The following is a 20,963-nucleotide window of genomic DNA, read 5'->3' as shown; positions in this document are numbered from 1 at the left end:
CTCTCCCGCCCCGCCCCCGCCTGCAGCCTCACCCCACCTCCCAAGGCCCCTCTCAAAGGGGATGCTCTTGATCCTGGCCTTTCACACCTGTCCAGCCACCCCTGGAGCAGGGAAGTTGGGGTGGGAGATGCCCAGCTCAGAGGTGGATTCCAGCATGTCCCCTCTTATCTTGTCTACCCCGGGTGGTGCGGGGCAGAGAAGCACAGCAGGGCTGCTTCTGTGCCTTCCTTCTGCAACTGTCCCCACAGCCAGGCTCACTGGCCCCTTGTCCCAGGGCCTGCCCCCTAGCAGTGAGACTCCAGTTCCGACGTCCTGGGCGTGGCCGGGGCAGAGGGTTCCGCTCGGGCCCACTGGGGCAGGTCCTCAGCTGGGCACATGAGCTGGCGAACTCTCTGCAAGCAGAGTGGAGGGGTCCGTCATGAGCCGGAGAGGGGGCAAGTCTGCCAGCGTCCCGCATCACTGCCTCCCCAGAGGTGCCAAACCTGCTCTCCAGGTGCCAACACCCTAACCACAGCGGTGTCTTGGAGGCATCCTGTCTCTTCCTGGGACTGCTCAGCACTCCCTCTGTCCCTCTGACCCCACACCAGGGTCCCTGGCCCTCCTGTGTGCCACCTGCTACCCAGGCAGGCAGCCACCTGCCAGCAAGGGGACCCCAGCTCATCCTCTGACTGCTTTCCTCCCCACCAGCTCCCTACCTCTCTGAAAGAGCCCTTGAGGGTGCTGAGTTTGTAGCAGCTCCAGGCGGGAATGCAGATCATGGAGGAGAGAGCCAGGAGCCAGCCCAGGGCATCGCCCCACCACGGGTACAGGTACTTCTTGTTGTAGGTCAGTGGGGTGTACTTGATCAGGGAGGACAGGAAGGTGGCCTGAGGGTGAGAGGAGAAGAGACGCGGCTGGGGGAGCATGGGTCCCCCCGACCAGCTGGGCCAGTCTGCCTCCGAACTCCATCCACATCTGCTCAAAATCCACACCCCCAGGAGGTACTTCCGGGGCACCCACCCTGTCCCTCCAGGGTCCCCGTGCCCCTGGGCATCCTCAACTGGGACATGGCTCTGTGCCTGGCCGTGAGCACCTGGAGGGCAGGGGTCATGCCTGGGCCGCCCCGGCCTCATCATACTTGGCACACAGTGGGTGCTGCTGACACAGGTAAAGCCAGAGCAGCAGCGCTTAGTGGCTCAGGCCCAGACTCCGGAGCCAAGCTGCCTGGGCTTGAGCCCCAGCTCTCGGCCACCTTCCAGCTTGGGCGAACTGCTTAACCTCTGGGGCTTCCGTTTCACCTGAAAAGTGAATATAAGGGTAATTCTTACTTCGTGGGGTTCTTGTGAGGATTGACTGGGTTAAATGCGTAAAGCATTTGGTACCCGGCAGGAAGTAAGTGCTCTGGAACTGCTGCTGTTATCTCGGTGCTTATCGGTATTGTTCTCAGCAGCCCGATGCACCTGCCACATTAGACTCACACCGTGGGGTTGAGTCTGACAGCTCTGGCCCTCAGTTGATCCTTCTGTGAAACGGAAAGGAAGAATCTATCCTGCTGGCATTTTCTAGAACCCAACAGGAGGATGAATGAAACTTTTAAATGATTTTCAATGCCCACGGGTAAGTACCTTCTAGGGCTATGGCCCGTCTACCCTTCTGCTCTACCATCTCTCTCCCTTCATCTGGCTTTCCTCCCGGAGGTCATCGTTTTTTTGTTTTTTTCTTTCTTTTTTTTTTTTTGCGGTACACGGGCCTCTCACTGTTGTGGCCTCTCCCGCTGCGGAGCACAGGCTCCGGACGCGCAGGCTCAGCGGCCATGGCTCACGGGCCCAGCCGCTCCGCGGCACGCGGGATCTTCCCGGACCGGGGCACGTACCCGCGTCCCCTGCATCGGCAGGTGGACTCTCAAACACTGCGCCACCAGGGAAGCCCCCCGGAGGTTATCTTACTGTGCACACAGCCGGTGTGAGGAAGAGCCAACAGTATTTGATAAGGGGCCACGGCCTGTACCCAATCATGTCTTCAATGTTGTCATAGAAGCGCCCGGCACCTGCCACGAAGAAGAGAAGGAAGGGGGAGAAAGGACATCCTTTCGCATCCAAAGCATCAGGATGGGGACCACACCAACCAGGAAGGGCAAGGACAGTCTGTAAAAGACATCGTGGCTGTCTTCTCCAATCCCTGCTGGGAGCAGAGCCTTCCCCGGATGGAATTCGTAGGCATAAACAGCAGTGGGAAGAACCTGGCTTAGGCAAAGGCAGGAACTTTCTGGTGATCAAGGTTGTTAAAGGCTAAAAAGCTCTGGGTAGGATGGGACACGGGCCCACCTGGGTGGCCCGGGAGCAGCCAGCACCAGGAGGGTGGACAAGGCCGCCTCTGGAGGGCTTTTCCAATGGTAGCAATGTAGGTAGGATTCTTGAGATGTTTGAGGTTGGGAGGGAGAGAAGTCTGAGGAGAAGGTGGGTGTGAGCAGTGAGGTCTCTCTTTTGTCCGAGGGCCCTGGGCAGGACCACGGGAAGAGTCACTCACCGTAGGCCCACGCCACACAGAGGGACTCAAAGATGGCCACGAACAGGAGGCACGTGCCACTGGCTGCGTAGTAGTCAAAGAGCTGAAACACGTACATACCGCCCTGCCCGGGAGGAGAGAGACAGAACTTTAGCCAGAGGAAACAGGCACCCTCGGGGCACGGAGCAGAGGTGGGGAGGGTCACAGGAGACAGAGACTAAGGGACAGTGTAGTTTGTAAGCTGTAAAGCACTCGGCAGACGTGGGACAATAATAATGTTTGATTATTGTTTTTGGAAGGAAGATGCATGAGAGAGCCCTTGTTAGCTCACCCCTGAGAACACGCAGGGGGGGACCCAAAAGTCCAGGACAGCGTGCATTTTGGGCAGAGGGTCAGAATAGGGGCCGCCACGGGTGTCATCAGGCTGATGAGCTCCATCCCCCTCCTCCCCTGAGACATCACTCAGAATGTCACCCACCCCAGGGCTCCCTTTCTGCCTTTGAAGTCTGTCCCTGGAACGTGGGCCAGCTGCCTGGGAACTCATGGGATCTTGCTGGAGAGGCGATTCTTCCCAGCCCAACATGTCTATACCTCTCAGCTTCCGTGGAGGCAAAGCACCCCTCCGCCACGCCCAGAGCCAGGTGCTCAGTGCTTCCTGGGGTGGGAAGGGGCCCTCGGGCCCCAAAGCCCAGAAGGCGGTGACCTGAAACTACAGCAGCCTGCCCCCCCCGCCAGGTGGCAGTCACCCACCTGGGCTCTCCCCCTCGCCGGGCCCCACCTGCAAGCCGCCCAGCCCCTCACCTCTGTGAGCATGACGAGCCCGACGAGGAAGGAGGTGACAGACACCCCCAGGATGAGGACCTCTCTCCGGTTCTTCTTGCGGAATACACCGGGGTACATGTCCACCAGCGCCGTCACCAGGCTTTCCACGCACACGAACTGGACGAGAGGGCGAAGAACTGGAGGACAAGAGCCCTCACGAGAGGCTCCGTCAACCAGCTGGCGCCTCGCTCCCGGGGCAGCCCTGCCAGCCTCCTGCCAGCCCAGGAGCGGACCCCCCTCCAAAGCTCCCTTTGTTCCCCAGCAGGGCATCTGCGCCTGACACTCGCCCAGCCCCCAGCCCACACACACCACCGTCCCTCGGGCTCTGAGCGGCCACCTCTCGATACCTGGCTATCCAGTCCCAGGAGGACGACCATGAAGAAGAAGCAGCAGGCCCAGAGGGGCGAGAAAGGCAGCATCACCACAGCCCGGGGGTAGGCGATGAAGGCCAGACCAGGGCCTGCGGCAGGGAGAGAGGGACACGGCCCAGTGCCACCCCAAGGTGGGCTTCCCAGTGTGGGACACGGGACAGCGGAAGCCCAGAGCTACTCCCCTGCACCGTCCCCACCCGGGAGAAGCCACCCAACCCTGACCCGGTCCCCAGTCTCCAGCGCATCGCCCACTGTTTTCTCACTGGCAGCAACAGAACCTGAAGGCTGTGAGTATTCTACGGGATATGCAAAGAGAAGAGGACGGGGGTCCGTCACCTGCATCTCTGTAAGTTCTACCTCACATCCTGAGGGCTCACTCTCCAGACCTATTGCCCCCAAACCAGAGCTTTCAAACTTAAAAAGAGCTTGGGGGCCAGGCAGGCCGCGGACGCTCGTGAAGCTGCCCCAGCGTAAAAGGAGGGAGCGGCGGACCTGGAGCCGTCCTGCCCCCTAAGGCAAGCGCTGTGTGGTTTCCGTAAAGTTCCAAAGAAAATACCTCCAAGACTAGACTGGGTCTGGGGCCACCGCTGGCCACCGCTGCTCCCCGAGCCTCTTCTGTCACCCTACAGCAAGTCAGCTGGCGTGAGTTTCAGAATACCCACGACACACATCCTCTCAAACACACTGCTGCCCTCAGCTGGCTCAAACGGCAGGAACAGGTCACATGCCAGTGCCGGGTCCTCGATAGGAAGCTTCGTTTGAGAGGAAGGGTATGACCGAGGGACCCGGGACAGTGGTCAGCTCCTCCGCCCGTCTCCCGGCTGCTGGGACCTGCCCCACGCACCAGCGGACACACGGCACCGAGCCTGGCACAGGGCTGTGCTTCGTCAAAGAGAAACACGATCGTTCTTAATAAGAACCAGTGATGCCAGTTTCCCGTTGCTCGGCCCCCTGTGTGACGGGGGGAGCTCGTGAACCCCACGATCAAAATCATCTTGTTACAGGTGCAAGTGGGTGGTCCACAGGCATGGGGGGCGAGCCAGGCAAACACCGGCCGCTTACCCAGATGGGGGATCCGTCTGTGATTTTATTTAAAAGCAAGAGCAGCACCGCGTGGTGGGAAGGCAGGCACTTAAAGGAGGAGACTCCACGTGCCGGGAGTTAACTTACCTCTGAGACACACGTTAAGGGGAACGAGACACGGCAGGATGCATGACAATGTATACAGCACGTTATCACTTGGTTGTTACGAGGTGTAAGAGACAGAAACAGTAATACGGACGCGTGTTTGAACGTGTACGTACAGATGTGTGTGTATTCTTTTTCTCATAAAAGCCTAAACTATTTCTGGAAGTAAAACTATGAACCTGGTAACACTGGTTGCTTCCAGGGTGAGGAGCTGGAGGCCAGGGTGCAGGGGACAGTGTTCTCTGCACACCTGTTCGCCTTTTGAAGCTGGAATCGCTGTTTAAGTCCATCCCAGGTCTCCCTGGGACGCAGCCACTGAGAGGTCACCCACAGTGTAGGTGACAATAGGAATGCCTGTAGATCCAGGCGGGCTGGTGAAGGTTCAAACAAAGCTCACAGAGTCCCCTGTCTTAGGCCCCCCGCACCCCCCAAAACACCACCCACCTGACTCGGCCACCTCAGAGATGGGCACCCCCTGCTCCTGGGACATGAAGCCCAGGATGGAGAAGATGGCAAACCCGGCCACGAAGCTGGTGCCGCTGTTGAGGAAGCAGAGGGCGATGCAGTCCCTGCAGGCGGGGCGGGGAGGTGGGGACAGCAGGGTCAGAGGGGCAGCCAGCGCCTCAGGCTAGGACACAGGAACCCCAGGTGACGCCGCCGGCCTGGCAGGGGCAGAGGGAACCCAAGGGGCTGGTTCTGTCCCCCCCAACTCCATGGGCTCAGACTTGGACTAAACCCACAGTCATCCTGCAAGAATGAGACCCTAAGGAAGTAACAGAATCTAAACACTACCCATGGCCACACAGCTCCCCTTTCCCATCACGCTGCCACTGCGCCTCCTGGGACACTACCCCTGTGACCCCCGCATGCCGGTACGTTAATGGAGAGGAGAGGGGCACGGAGAACCCAAGCAACAGGTGCTCTGTACTCACCTAAATTCAATTTTGAAATGCATGATGTGATTTTGTTTAGCTAATACTAAAACTGGCTTAAATTCTCTGACATGAGTCAGGTGGGCCCGAGGGAACCACAGGGAGGGGATTCAGTGTTTGCTGGGGCGCAGGTACAGAGCACACAGGACCAGGCTCTGTATGACGTCACTCCCGAGCTGGGCTGCTTGCACACCTGTGCCCACTGCCCTCTACATTAGCCCCAGGCTGGGCCCTGCTGGGGGTTCCCGGCCACCCATCACCGTCCCGTCCTGGGGGAAGCAATCCCTCGCCCGTGCTGCCACTGGCTCCTCTCACCACCTGGCAGCCCTGGGGGTTGGAAAATGGCGTGAAGGCAGGTGGGGCGTAGGGAAATCCACGAGCTGGCGCACCCTCCACATCTCCCCTGCTCTAGCACACCTGGAGGGACAGGCACTCAGGCCCTGCCCCCGCTCACCTGTAGCAGTTGTTGTGGTACTTGTTGTAGCTGCCCAGGGCCGTCAGGCACCCTAGGCAGATGGCGAAGGAGAAGAAGATCTGGGTGCCTGCGTCCATCCACACCTATGCAGGGAAAAGACGAGAAAGCTGTGCCTCAGGGGAGCCAGGCTGTCCGGGCTCCACGGACCACACAGGCCTACAGCCAAGCCAGGCACAGGACGGCAGACCCCTGCCCTCAGCCCGCGCAGGCAGCCCCGCGGCCATGCTATTCCGATGCGCTCGACTTCCCGGGCCCCCTAGATGGAGTTTCTCGGGCACCCCCAGGATGGCACGGGCATCAGGCATTGGAGAAAGACTGAAGGACCCACGATGGAGGCCGACGAGCTGGTGCTCTAGAACCGAGTGGGGCCTGGCCCGTCTTTTCTGTAATGGAAACAAAGCCCAGGGCTCTACCTCCACGTCCCCCACCCCAGGTCCCCCGGCAGCGTGCCGAGATTGGAAGGATCCCAGCGACGGGCTTTGCGGGGATGCGGGTCCTTTGCGTCAGCGCCTTCACGGGCACGTAGCTTTGCCCCTTGCGCCTCAACATCCTCTGCAAAACAGGAAGAGCGAGCCCCAGGTCACGAGGCGTCGAGAGGATGGACAGAAGTCATCTGTGAAGAGCTCTGTACTCCCTGGGGGGAAGATAGCTCTCCAGCTAAACACAGGGTGTGGCTGTGCTTGTTATTATCTCAGCTGGCTGGCCCAGCCTGTGCATGCTAGGATTTAGATTTAACAGCTAGAATAACATCCCACAGGGAAAGAAGATCAAGGAGAACGGGACTTGCGGCGCTGCAGACCCACAGGAGGTGGGGTCCTGCGGCCACAGACCCTCCCGGGCACCTCCTGCCTTCAGGGGACCTGAGCACCAAGCCGTGGCCGCGGACATCGCCAGGCTGGTGTCCTAACACTTTTGGGTCCGCGTTTCTTGTCTCATGTCCGCCCTCCTCGTGAGCCCCCAAACAGGCCTCCGTTCTCCTTCCACTAAAATTGGGCTCGCAGGGCCCACGGGCACCAAAGCCTCAGCTGCTTCTGTGTACAGCTCCTCGGCCCCTACCTGTTCCCTCCCCACACCCCTAACCTCCCTCCTCTCTCACCACTCACCCCCCCAAATGCCCACTCTCCTCGGCATTGCGGTGCGTCTGAGGGAACCCGTGCCAGCTGACAGCATCAGAACGCAGACTCCTCAGCCAGCATCCCCGGGTGAGACCCTGAACTAGGCCTAGAGGAGAACCCGGAAACCTGTATTGTTTCAAAGCTTCCTGGGCGACCCTAATGACCAGTCAGATGTGGGTATCCCTGCCTTCCAGCCCCTGAGCACTGGCATCCACCCGGGCACTCTTTCCTCCTGCTCTCCCTCCGCTTCTGCAGGGATGGGGACAGAGCGGGAAAGAGGGTGAGGACAGGGGGAGACTGTCTCTAACCTTCTGCCCCTCCTGCCCACGGGGACCCCCATCCCCAGGCTATGAGGGAGGCAGGAGCTGCCACCAGGGACAGGGTGTCCGGGGCAGGAAGCACAGAGGAAGACCCCAAGGGAGGAGCCAGGGCCAGCAAGGAAATAGGCAAGGTCGAAAACACCAAGGGGAGCTTCTTTAAACCTCAGGAAAAATGATCATGGGGAAAGGAGAGGGGGTCTCGGAAGCTGGAGAAAGAAAGGGCAGGAATGAAAGGAGAGAAGCCGAGGACAGGCCACAAAACTCCGAGGACGCCCCGGACTGAGGACGTGCCTCGGGGAGCCTGGTTGTTCCTTTGCAACGTCTCAAATCCTTTCCTCTTCTAAACCTGCCCCAGACTCTGTGAGGAGAGTCCTCCCAGGAAGACCCAGTGGCCTCTGGTCTGAAGGTCACTGTTCCTTTTTGTTCAACCCCCAAGTGCGGGTTGCTGTGGCAAGAGGTTCTAAGGTTGTACAGGAAGGATCCCACCAGGCTGGGATGGAGGGCCGGGGAGGTGTCTCCAGGCCGGTTATCCAGGACGCGGCCCCGGACCTGCCCAGCCTCGGGCCCCCGAGGCCCACTCCCCGTGCCTGGCGGGTCCCAGGCTACAGCCTGACCCGCCGTCCACGCAGGAAACTGTTTCCTCAGAGATGTTCCGTGGCTGCGCACGTGCAGATCCCACGGTTAGGAAGTGTTGCAGACTTGGGCTTGGGAAGAAGAAACAAGAAAAGCTGTGACTTGGCAGGTCACCTCGCCCAGAGGGGGAGAGACTAAGACCGAGTTGGGAGGAGAGGTTGAGGAGGACGGAGGAAAAGGCAGCAGGAGGCGTCAGCGCTCAGAGTGCGGGGCTCAGACTGGCTGGAGGCTGGCGAGCCGGCTCCTTGCAGCTGCTCCTGGCCAGCCTGCTGGGGCGGGAGAGCCGCGGGGCCGCGGGAAGGGCCGGAGGACAGCAGGGCAAGCCATTCTCTACCCCCCACAGGCGACCTGCCACGTGCCCCGTCCGCGAGCCCTGGTTTCGGGAGCAAAGCTCCAGGGTGTGGTTGGCTGGCGCAGAAGACTGCCCGACAATACAAGCGAAAAGCGCTTCAGGGAGTGTGGGCTAAAGAGAGGTCTTGGAGGGGCGACAGAGGAAGAGAGAATTTCTAGAAGGTCCAGGAAAGATGTTTTCAACCTGAGTCCAACCCCAAGGACTATTACATTTTCTATTTTCAGGAAGGCAATCGTATGTAAGCCTGGGCTTTGGAGTCAAACTGAACAGAGTTCAGTTCCTAACTCTGTTAATAACTAGCTGTGTGATCTTAGGCAAATCACTTAACCTCTCTGAACCTCACTTTTCTCATCAGGAAAATGGGTGTAATAACAAGTAAAATAACAAATGGGTATATTAAGAAATAGAATGGGTAAAATAACAAATAAAAATAATGTATGTAAAATGCCTAACACATAAAGAAATATTAGTTCCCTATCCCACTTCAGAATTAATTCTAGAATAATAAAAATCAACTCTTAAAACTAATCATTCCTATTCTTTGGGAAATGTATATCATGGTGATTAAGGCAGAAGACCCCCAAAAGACGACTTGGGATGAAACCCAAGCTCCCCCTCCATGCTTGTTTCGTAGTTTGGGGCAAATTTCTTAACTTTTCTAAGCTCCAACTTCTTCATCTGTAAAATGAGGCTACACCTAACTCGTGGGATTAGTGTGAGGTCTAAACTGTCTTGTGCTCTTAGGGAAGGGCCTGGCAGACAGTAAGCACATAATACACGTGTCAGCTATTGGCCTATTTGTCGTTGCTGTTATTTTAAAGAAGCAACTCACCTTCCAGTAATAATAAGGTCCCATAGGTTTCAATGCATGACAGCAAAATGAAAAGACTCGTTCTAATCAATGGCTCCAACCTCCTTCCCTAAATAAACCCTTCCTTAGAGAGCTTAAGGTAGAGGTTTCAGGTGTTCAACAAGGACTCTCCGGACACCTCGTCCCCAGCCCCTGTCCTTATCGATCTACCAAAGTGCAGTGGAACAAAGGGTCAGCGTGAGGGAAAGAAAAAGCGCCAGGACCCAGCACATGCTGCACCAGCGGAGTCTCCCGGGGCCGCTCCCCAGTGGGAAGGAGACGGCGCTGGGGGGCCGGGAGAGGCAGCAATCCCCCACCGCACAGCAGCCTGGCCAACGAGATAAACTCAGCAGTGTCTCCGCCTGGCTTCCGCTCCAGACCGAGAGCTTGGCCGAGAGAGGCGCTCTGGTCTTTGTGCTGCAGGAATTTTGCAGCTTTCTCAAGTGCCAGGCAAATGCAGGTTGGCATTGGCACACTTCCTGGGGAGCGCCAGCTACTTCCCATTAGGGCTCTGGCGGGGGGCATCCCGCCCTGCAGAGGCTGCTCTGCTCACTGACAGAAAGGTGGGCTTCAGCAGGAGGCCAGGACCAGCCGTTAGGAAGTCTGCTCGGAAGCTCAGGACCAAGCCTGGCTCTTGGAACGTCTCCCTCCCTGGGCTCAGAGGATTCTGAAGACATCGCTGCCTGCACAGCCTGCAGCTGCCCAGGTTGGAAGGATGGTGTCCTGGAGAGAAGCCTGAAAGAGGTCTTATTCCCTGCAGTAACCCAGACACAGAATTACGGCCTTTTAACTCTCAGAGTTGAAGGCGCTCTGGTCCACCTTCTTCTTATTTGCCGGCAGCTATTACGTAGCAAACGTTACACCTAGAACATACCTGGCACAAAATAGATGCTCAATAAATCTTTGCTGAATGAATGAGCTGCGAGAGAAACAAAGACAAGCAGACAGGACGTTGCCTTCAAGAGACCGTAAAACCTGTGGGACTTGTCACCATGCAGACCTGGATTCCAGGTGCAGGTGTGCGGATGGAAAGTTCTTTAAGCTCTCTAGGCCTTAATTTCCTGTCTATAAGATGGGGATGCCTCATTGGTCAGCGGTGAGGATTAGCTGAAATAATGCATGTGACCCTCTTAACGATGCCAGGGCCATAGCGGGCGCTCAGCAGTTGTTAGCTAAAAAGCTGGTCAGGACAAACAGAGCGTCGATCACAGAAGCCATAGGTCAGTTCCAGAGACGCTGGACCCTCTCTCCCTTTCTTCTTTCATTCTACCTGCCTGTCTCCCAGCCTGATCTCCAGGAGAAGGTGGCTTGCGGCTCAGCCACCGGTTCACACCGCTGCCCCAGAACCGCAGCGGCTCCCTCCTGCGTGAGGGATCCAAGCCGAACCCACCCCCGGCCTCCGAGGCCTCGCCCAGCTCTGCTGCCCCGCAACCTCCTGCTTGCTGCCTGCCTTCCACCACGGCACTCTGGGTCCCGGCCTGCCGTTCCTTCCACGTGACCTTGGGCCCTGTCTGCTCATCTGTGCAGCGAGAAGTTTGCAGAGATGACGTTGGTTTTCTAGCTTCAGCAGCTGCGGTCCTACAGTTTGGCTCCGAGGCCCGACTGCAGCCCTTGGGTCCACGGGGAGACGAGGTGGCTGCCCCTGTGTCTCTATCTGTCTCAGAAACGGGGACGGGAGGGTGAGCTCCCATCCCACCGGATGTCGTGGGGAAAGAGCCCAGGCCGAGGCTGGGGAGGCTTCCGGGCTCGAGTGGTCTGCTGCTTCTGGGAGCCCTGGCAGCCGCAGGACTCAGGATGGAAGAGCTCGTAATTCATCCGGGGGTGCTGGGAGGCTTGAGAAGAGCCACCCCAAATTCTGCACAAGGGGAGCCACTGCCTTCATGGGAACGGTCCCCGCCTCGGAGGGAGCTGGGGGGCTGTTCCCTCCTCTGCTGCCCCCTCTCACCTCTCAGCAGTGACAGTGCCACTGCCTTACTATAGAAACGTACGAAAAGCCGTTCGATTTCTGGTTTGCTCTGAGCTGGGCGTCCCTTTCAGGGGCACAGCCCTTCCAGCCCAGGAGGAGGCCCCGGGAGGTGACCTCTGTCAGGGAAGCGGGCTCAGGCCACAGCCGGGCCGGGCGGGGCTCTGGGCGGTGCTCACCCGCGGCCTCTCTACCCCCGGCCCCCTCCTGGCTTTGCTGGCCTTCAGAACGGCTGCCAAAGAGAAGACGAGACCCCGGCAGAGGCTTCTCAGTCCAGGCCCTGCCGTCCAGACCCTCGTCAGCAGACAGCCCCCTCCCGGAGGGTGGACCCTGAAGGAAGGGCCGGGGGCCTCTGGACAGCACACAGGAAACTCAGCACCACCAGCCAGCTGGCCCTGGGAGGCGCTGGGGGCCGTGGCCAGGAGCGGGCGTTGTGGGCAGAGGGCGGGCCAGAGGGGCCAGTGGAGGGTCAGGAGAGAGAGAGGCTGCTCGAAATGAAAGGAGACACCCAGAGGGGATGGGAGGTAGTGGAAGGGGAGAGCCTGGGGGAAAGGCTGTTAGGACGCATTTACAGCCCCCCAGAAACACTACAAAACACCACGAGGGCCTCAGGGCCCCTGGGTTCCCTGGCAGCTGTGAACCCAGGAGGGGGACATGCGTGGAGACACCCCCCTCAGCGTGGATGCCTGGGGTTGTCCAGGAGCAGAGATGCCCAGCTGAGCACAGGGACGGCCCCGTCTGTGCATCTTACCTGGGGGTCCCACAGACGCGTGAGGTTTGGGTACAGGTAAAACTGAATTCCTTGGGCGGCCCCAGGCAGCGTCACCCCTCGAATCAACAGGACCACCAGCATGAGGTAAGGGAAGGTGGCTGTGAAGTACACCACCTGGCCAAGGGGCAGAGGAGAAGGTAAGGAACTGGGGCAGCCAGCAGCGGGGGGACGGGGAGGGGGCAGGCGGAGGAGCCGCCAAGCCCACGGCAGAGGTCACCCCTTCTGCGCCCTCCCGCTCCCCCCGCAGCTGCTCAGTCCTCAGCCTTCAGCCCTCCCCCCTCCCTCTGTCTCCCTGACACACACCCAGCAAATATCTGCTGAGTGACTGAGCGAACTTAGGCACGCTCCCAGCAAGAATCTTAGAACAGTGGCAAGGGTCGTCAGGGACAAGAAGCTCTGTCACACATGACCCCTGTCCCCACAGAGCTCACAAGCTTAGCACAACCGGGCAGCCAGCTTAGGAGGGAAGCCTGGTCAGAGGCCGCCAGGGCAGGAGTCCAGGAGAACTCGGGATGCCCTCATGCACTCCAGGGCAACGAGTCTCCCCAGGGTCTCGGGGTGGCTGACAGTCATGTTGAGATTAATAGTCATGACGGAATTGCTTTCCCAAAGAACAGCTGTATGAAACGGGGAGCCGTGAACCGTGTTCAGTTTGCGGTGTGCCCACACGCATGGTGCATTCCAAGATCAGATTCCTCCCCACGTGTCCCTCCTGCCTCTCTCTCTGTCCTCTCTCTCTCTCCCCTATTCCAGTTCCCCAAATACCAGAAGGACATACCACTGAATCCAGGAAAGGCACAGAATCAAGCGAGAGAGACATGTGAACTCCTCGTGGGGTCATTCCCTCCCATCCCCGACTAGGTACAACTTGGGGAACCCCTGGGTGGCTGAGCCCCCGGGGGAGCAGGGTGGCCCAGGGAAGGGAGGGGCCTGGGGCCCTCGAACACAGACCTTGCCCGTGGACTTGACGCCCTTCCAGATGCAGAAGTAGCAGATGACCCAGGCAAGCAGCAGGCACAGGGCCAGCTCCCAGCGCAGGGCCCCCAGGTGCTGGATGCCGTCCGAGATCTTCAGGACCCGCCTCCTGGGGAGAGAAGGGTGAGCGACTGCACCTGTGCCGCCGGCCTCAGCTTGGGCAGCGGAGCCGGGCCTCCGGCTCTGGTCCGAAGGCTTGTCGGCTCCTTTACCCTGATCCATGAGGCTCTGCTTAGCCCAGAGATGGGAGTAGACAGAGAGGAGGCAAAGACAAACTGTTCCCAGGCGGGTTTGCTCTGGCAGGCTGAGGACCAGTTTAACCCGGAGAAGGGGGTGCGAACACGTATTTTCTCAACCGGAGGGTTAGGATGCTTTGATGTGAGGAACCATGTCTTCGGTGAACGCCAATATTTCGGGGAGGGGCAGTAGAAGCAACACACATGCAGCCGCAGGGGAGGGCGGACCCACATGGCGGGCGGGGTGGGGGTGGGGGTGGGGGGAGCGGGGAGCGACGCAGGCCCAGCGCCAGGAGAGCCTCGGGAAGAGTCCTGCCCTAACCACAAATACAGGCACGGTGGGAAAAAGCCACTCGGGTGACGGCGCCACCAAAGGAGGAGGCAGAAACTCGTCCCCTGCAGCCCGTGGGGTCCCCAGCCCCGCGCCCGTCTATGGGACACGCCGCCCACACTGCGATGGCGCAGGGGCCTCACTTACTCCCAGAACTCGATGACGGGAGAGGTGGCGTTCTCAGAGCTCACGTTCACGGAGCTGCTGGCCCTCTGGAACTCCACGCAGTGCTCTGCCGGGGGTCCAGGGCGGGGCGGGGAGCGAGAGAAACATCACTGGCCAGTATGTAACATGAGCAGAGAGTGGGGCGAAATTTCAGGAGACTGGGAAGCACGGTATCTGGGCTGAAGGTGCCTAAACAAAACAGCCTCATAATAAAACACAAAACGAAACACATAATGACCTCAGCAAAGCCACTGCACCCTCTCCCACTTCTCCGGGGTGGAGCCGGGGCGGGGGTGGGTGGGTGTAGCACATTCTCATTAAAGCACCATCAGGCGGCCTCAGGAAAGATGCTTTGCACGCCATCAGCTTCAAACATACGAACATTTCTGGGCCACTGTCCTGTAGAGAGTGGCCTTTGAGGAACAATAAGGATGCCTTCTGGGGAAGTGATGTAGCTGAGGGCTAAGAGCACAGGTACAGATCAGAAGACTCTGGCTTGAATCCCTGCCTCCCTCCGGTTATTCGCTGTGTGGCTTTCTAACTCACTTCCGTGGTCTCTAAATGTACACGAGGGGACTTCCCTGGTGGCGCAGTGATTGGGAATCTGCCTGCCAATGCAGGGGACGTGGGTGCGATCCCCGGTCTGGGAAGATCCCACATGCCGTGGAGCAACGAAGCCCGTGTGCCACAACTAATGAGCCTGTGCTCTAGAGCCCGCGAGCCACAACTACTGAGCCCATGCACCTAGAGCCTGTGCTCTGCAACAAGAGAAGCCACTGCAATGAGAAGCCCGAGCACCGAAACGACAACCCAACATAGCCAAAAATAAATAAATAAATAAATTTAAATAAATAAATGTACATGAGAAGATCCCAGTGTAGGACTGATAAGCGGAGACTGCCCGGCACTCCATAAATAGTGGCTTTTAATTACCCGTCTACGACTATGGACTTTTCACAAAGTGTTCACACTCTTCTTTACGTTTTATTAGGACAGTAATCCTGGGAAATATCAATAAAGACAGAGAGCGTTTCCCCACTGTGCACACACGAAAGCTGATCTTCTTAGAAATGGCCCGGCATCGCTTGTCTGTGATGACGTGAAGGCTGGGATCCAGCTCAGCAAATTGTGTATGTTCCACCTTCAGAAAATCTGGGATCTGACTCTTCCCGTTACAGGTATGAGCACCAGTCTGGTGCAGGTCACCACGGCTCCCGGCTCCCTGATGGGCCCAGTTTCTGCTCTTGCCTCCAGAGTCAAATCTCCAGAGAGCAGCCAGGGAGGCTTTGCTCAAACTTCAGTCATGGCATGGCTCTGTCATGTCCCAGTTCAGAAACCTCCAAAGGTTTCCCATCACGCTCAGAGAAAGAAGCCCAAACCTCATCATCGCCTCCAAGGCCCCATTCCATCCACCCCTCTCCTACTGCCCCGCCCCCACTCACCTGCTCCGGCCACACCTGCCCTGCTGCCCCCTGGATGCCACCCCACTTCTGCACTGCTGCTTCTCCTACCTAGTGTCTGCCTCCACATGCCCTCCTCCTTCAGAGCATGACCCAGCGTCACCTTCTTAGAGATGCCTTCCCCGATGACCCTATTTAAAATCACACCCCACCCCTAAGATTCCCAGTCTCTCCTCCCCGTTTAGTTTTCTGCACAGCAGTGCCTCTAGCATGCCACATGGGATGCACTGATTTTGTTTCTGGTCTGTCTTCTGCCGCTAGAATGAAAGCCACGAGGGTAGGAGCTCTGTTTCTGCACCTTGCATGTCCCCGGTACTTGGAACAGAGCCTGGGGTAGAGCCAGGGCTCCACACACATCTGCCGAACCACGGGATATTAGCGGAGCCCCCTCTCCTCCAAACCAAGTCACTTTCCTTGAAGCCTCAGCACACCCAAAAGGGCTGTTCCTTCTGGACAGGATGGGATGTCCTGTGCTACTCAAGACGCTAGGCTCCAAGGACTCCAGACTCACCAGGAGAAATGCCCAAAATGTCATGGAGCCAAAGCCCTGGTACTGAGTTTGCCTCAGAGATGCTCCCCCTGCCAAGTCAGCCAGAAGCACACAGGCCTGATGATGGCCTGAGGCCAAGCCCCTGGGCACCAGAAAGGCAGAAACTTTCTACAAGAGGAACTGCGCTGAGACCTGGATAAAATCCCCATGTGAGAAGCTGGCAGGGCGGATTGTAGTGCAGAGAGAGAGAGAGAGAGAGAGAGAGACGAGGGAGGGAGGGAAGCAGGAAGGAAGGCAGGAAGGAAAGAAGGGGGAAGGGAGAAAAAACACATAATAAAGAAAATATTAGAATAAAACAGATTTTAAAAACTTGATTCATTCCATGAATATTTTTTGAGAGCTCATGATGCTAAGTGCAAAAGGTGTAGAGATGAAGACACCATTTTTGCCCTCAAGATCTTGCAACAAACAGAGGAAAAGCGGGGTGAGCGCTACAGTCAAGGGCCGGGGCCAGTGTAGGCGCTGGCAGACACACTAGAGAAGAACCTAGCAGATCTTGGGGTGTCCGGGGCGGTACCTCCAAGATTTGACTTTTCACTTGACAAGTAGTGGGACAAAGTGGTGACAAGGGAATGAAAGCCTGGAGAGACAGCATAAAATATGAGGGCGAGGGGGCCTTGAACGCCAGGATAAACGTGCAAAACCACTTCCCTGGCAAGTGAGTAAAAGATTCATACTCTAGCTCAGAACTGAGTAACTTATCTGAACAAGAAAAAGTTCATCACGGCACAGGTAGGGCCTCACTGACAGGCACGAGAGGTGTTTGGACATTGGGAGCAGGACAGTGTCCACCTGCGCGGGCCAACAGGGCAGTGACCAGCCCCGTGTGGCTATTTACATTAAATTAACTTAAATTAAATAAAAACTTTAAAATTCAGGTCCTCACACGCACTAGCCATGTTTCAAGTACTCGATAGCTACCGCATCAGAGAGTAGTACAAAGCACATTTCATCACCACAGATAGTTCTTTTGGAAAGCACTACCCTAGAAATTTTTAATTTGTATTTTTAATTGAATATTTTCTTTCAATTCATTAGACTTAGTAGTTCTATCGCCATAGAGGCTCTTGTCTTAAAAGAAAATCACGGGAGAAAATTAATTGCTATGGTAAATTATATTGATGTCATACAAAACAGCTTATCCCTGGTTAAATCCACATGACTTGGGAGTTGGAAAGGCCTAAAATAGTATCAGAAAGAAGACATGAAGAATAAATAAATGAGAAAACCATATATCCATATATCAAACTAACCACGTTTCAAATCAAAACCCATAAAGGGCTAAACTGCACAAAAAGAAGTCAGTTCTATCTTCATAATAACATTGCTTCAACACATGAATTTTTTGAAAAAGTCTGTGATCTTTTTCCTGTGATGCTGGTGGACTCTCGCTCTTATCTTTGACATTAGACCTCTGTCACCTCCTTGGCAGATTTCTAGCATGTCCCAGCTGAAGGATGGGGCCTGGGGACCAGGATATGGGGACAATCCCTCTCCTGGTCACCGCAGCAGAGCAGGTGGAGGTGACCTCACCTGTGTTCCAGTCGTGGCGGCAGCTCCCCCAGGGCAGGTCGATGGTGAAGCTGCTGAAGAGGTAGAAGAGGGCCCAGGCCAGGACGATGATGTAGTAGATGTTGAGGAGGATGACAATGGTCTGGGAGGCATAGCCGATACCTGGGCGGAGGCACACGGGGCTGGGGACACGGGGCAGGTTTCTGGCTCCGCCCACCCCTGCTCAGGAGAGGGTCTGTGCTCCCCTGTGAGTGTCCTGAGACACGGGGTATGGGGTCTGGGCTCCTGGCTCGCTGCCCCCTCCCGTCGTGCAGCACCCCCAGGCCAGGCCGGGCTTCCTCCCGTCTCCTGCTGCCCTGCCCCGCTGCCTGTACACTCTCATCTGTATGCTGCAAGTTCACTGATTCTAAGCTATCTTACAAATGTACAAGGCTAACTCCGAGATTCCAATAGCTAATGTTCCCTGGCATTCGTCTGATATATTTCTGAAATGTAAAAACACGCGTTAAGGGACTTCCCTGGTGGCGCAGTGGTTAAGAATCCGCCTGCCAACGCAGGGGACACGGGTGTGAGCCCTGGTCCGGGAAGATCCCACATGCTGTGGAGCAACTAAGCCCATGCGCCACGACTACTGAGCCTGCGCTCTAGAGCCCGCAAACTACAACTGAGCCCGCGAACCACAACTACCGAAGCCCACGCGCCTAGAGCCCGTGCTCCACAACAAGAGAAGCCACTGCAATGAGAAGCCCGTGCACCGCAACGAGGAGTAGTCCCCACTCGCTGCAACTAGAGAAAGCCCACACGCAGCAACGGAGACCCAATGCAACCAAAAAATAAAACTAAAAAAAACAACACGCGTTAAAAGCAGGAAGAGACAGTTCACAGAGGAGCACACACACACAGGCAATGAACATCCTCACAGCACACTCATCCTCCCTAATAATCGTAGGTGTGCAAAATGAAAAATGATGAGCTACCATTCTGCACCTGCAACACTAGTGAACATGTTTACAAACGATATAACTCAGTGATTTCCAAACTTGTCCACATAGTAGTAGAATTAATTACCTGGGAATATTTTAAAAATTCCAAAGCCCAGACCAGACCCCAGACCAGTTTAATAACAATCTCTGGGGGTGGGGTACAGGCCTCAGGATGTTTGGAAGGTCCTGGGGTGATTCCAGTGTGCAGACAAGTTTGGGAGCCAGGGATATAACTCAGAGCTGTTAAAGATACGGAGGAAAGACGCTTACTCAAGTCCGGTGATGTGTACGTCAGCATAACACTTCCATAGAACAACTTAATAAGCATGGTCAAGGGACATCAACTTGGTTGTCCATTTGATCCAGTGATCCTAATCCTGAGAATTTATCCCAAGGAAATAACTCCAAAAAAGGGGGGTAAAGGCTACCTCTACGAAGATACATGACAGCAGAACATCAATTTATCAGTGACTGAAAATAAGCAGAAAGCCCAGAACAGAGAATTGTTAAGCAAATTATGATATATCCCCTTGATGGAAGTTTATGCAATCACATGATTGTTGTGTAAAAAATGGAAAATAACACTGACTAAAAAACAGAGGGACTTCCCTGGCTGTCCAGTGATTAAGACTCTGCGCTCCCAGTGCTGGGGAGGGTTCAATCCCTGGTCGGGGAACTAAGATCCCACTTGCCACACAGCGTGGCCAAAAAAACCACAAAAACGACAGAAACTGTGTATATTTCATATTAATAGATATGTAAACTTTATATAGAGAGAAAGAAATAATGAAGCAAATCTCTCCAAACTGGAAACAACCCAAATGTTCTTCAGTGGGTGAATGGTTAAATAAACCATAGGACAGCCATCGACACCATGGAATACTGCTCAGTAATGAAAAGGAATGAGCTACTGATACAAGAGCAAGCTGGGTGGATCTCGAGGGCATCATGCCAAGTGAAAAGGCCAGTCTCAAAAGGTCACACACTGTATGATTCCATTTATGTAACATTCCCCAAATGACAAAATTATAGAGATAGAGAGCAAGTTAGTGGCTGTCAGAGGTTATAGGGGTGGGGAGGGGAAGGGTTAGTGTGACTATGAAGGGGCAGCAGGATGGAGATCTCCGTGGTCATGGAACAGCGGTGGTGTTTGCACGAATCAATACAAGTGATAGAATTACACAGAATTACACACACACACATACACACACACACACACACACACACACACACACACAGCAAGTGCATGGAAATGGGTGCGATCTGAGTAAGGTCTGCGGATTGTACCAATGTCCATTCCCAGGTTTTGATATTGTTCTATATAAGATTTTTACCATTGAGGAAAATGAAAATGTCACTGGGTGAAATGTACACGTGACCTCTCTGGGCTACTTTTGCAACTTTCTGTGAACATATAATTGTTTCAAAATGGAATCTTAAAGAAAATCCTATATAGAGAGAAATGTTGAAATAAAACATCCTAAGTTTTAAATAGCTATTGGGTCAAGATGGTAGAATTAAAAAAATTTTTTTAACATCTTTATTGGAGTATAATTGCTTGACAATGGTGTGTTAGTTTCTGCTGTATAACAAGTTAAATCAGCTATACGTATACACATATCCCCATATCTCCACTCTCTTGCGTCTCCCTCCCACCCTCCCTACCCCACCCCTCTAGGTGGTCACAGAGCACCGAGCTGACCTCCCCGTGCTGTGCAAACATTTTATCTATTTATTTATTTATTTGGCCACGCCACGCAGCTTGTGGGATCTTAGTTCCTCCACCAGGGATTGAACCTGGGCCCCTGACAGCGAAAGCACAGAGTCCTAACCAGTGGACCGCCAGAGAATTCCAAAGATGGTAGAATTATTATTTTTTTCTCATTAAAATTCTCTTTTTAGGGAATTCCCTGGCAGTAATTCAGTCTTGGGCCCACGGTGGAAGGTTTAACATAAAGACACAGAGTCTTATCTGTATCAGCACTGCTGATACACCACCCAGTTATTCCAAACAAGGTTTATAACCACTAGTGCAGAGACTGTGGAGTCGGGCGCAGAGCTACTCACCCTCAAAGATGGGGCAGATCTTCCTCCAGGCTGTGATGCCCCCCTGGCTGGTGTACTGGCCTAGTGCTGTCTCCAGGAGAAAGACAGGAATGCCACAGGTAAAGAGGAAGATGAGGTAGGGGATGAAAAAGGCACCTGCGGGTGGGAAACAGGCTGTCCATTACGTGGCACTAGCCTCCTTGTGGTCCACGGTCATCTCCCCCCATTACCACCCCATGCTTCCAGTCAGAATCCCGGGGATGGGGACTGCGCAAAATGGCGGGGACATCTGTCTAGATGTCTGGAACCACGGCAGAGATCCGGTGTCACCAAGTTACTTAGGACCTAGCCAGTCACTTCCTTCACTCTGAAGTTTCCATCTATACCTTCCAAGGTTTGCTCCCCATCAACTTCAGTTGCTGCCCAAA

General features: G+C 55.6%; 1 protein-coding gene across 3 annotated transcripts in view; it reads right to left on the bottom strand.

Annotated features, from left to right (window-relative positions):
- Window positions 1–227: 227 nt before the first annotated feature.
- Window positions 228–20,963, bottom strand: part of SLC6A13 (solute carrier family 6 member 13) — a 35,151-nt gene continuing 14,415 nt past the window's right edge. For 2 of the 3 annotated variants that reach the window (XM_027093270.1, XM_027093271.1), the window contains 13 exons: window positions 20,557–20,691; window positions 17,528–17,668; window positions 13,967–14,051; window positions 13,229–13,361; window positions 12,257–12,391; window positions 6,252–6,355; window positions 5,310–5,434; window positions 3,654–3,766; window positions 3,286–3,423; window positions 2,506–2,608; window positions 1,926–2,026; window positions 696–866; window positions 228–392 (listed from right to left, as the gene is read on the bottom strand). In XM_027093270.1, coding sequence (XP_026949071.1) covers window positions 285–392; window positions 696–866; window positions 1,926–2,026; window positions 2,506–2,608; window positions 3,286–3,423; window positions 3,654–3,766; window positions 5,310–5,434; window positions 6,252–6,355; window positions 12,257–12,391; window positions 13,229–13,361; window positions 13,967–14,051; window positions 17,528–17,668; window positions 20,557–20,691 — 1,592 coding nt within the window. In that variant the 3' untranslated portion in view covers window positions 228–284. Of the gene's footprint in view, window positions 393–695; window positions 867–1,307; window positions 1,502–1,925; window positions 2,027–2,505; window positions 2,609–3,285; window positions 3,424–3,653; window positions 3,767–5,309; window positions 5,435–6,251; window positions 6,356–12,256; window positions 12,392–13,228; window positions 13,362–13,966; window positions 14,052–17,527; window positions 17,669–20,556; window positions 20,692–20,963 lie in introns of those variants that run through there. The other variant, XR_003430033.1, reaches the window with a different exon arrangement.

Source organism: Aethalodelphis obliquidens, unplaced genomic scaffold (assembly GCF_003676395.1).
Source record: "Aethalodelphis obliquidens isolate GAN/ISIS:26980383/991018 unplaced genomic scaffold, ASM367639v1 scaffold83, whole genome shotgun sequence".
NCBI lineage: Eukaryota > Metazoa > Chordata > Mammalia > Artiodactyla > Delphinidae > Aethalodelphis > Aethalodelphis obliquidens.
The sequence above is the reverse complement of the archived record's forward strand: the minus strand, read 5'-3'. Positions and strand labels throughout refer to the sequence as shown.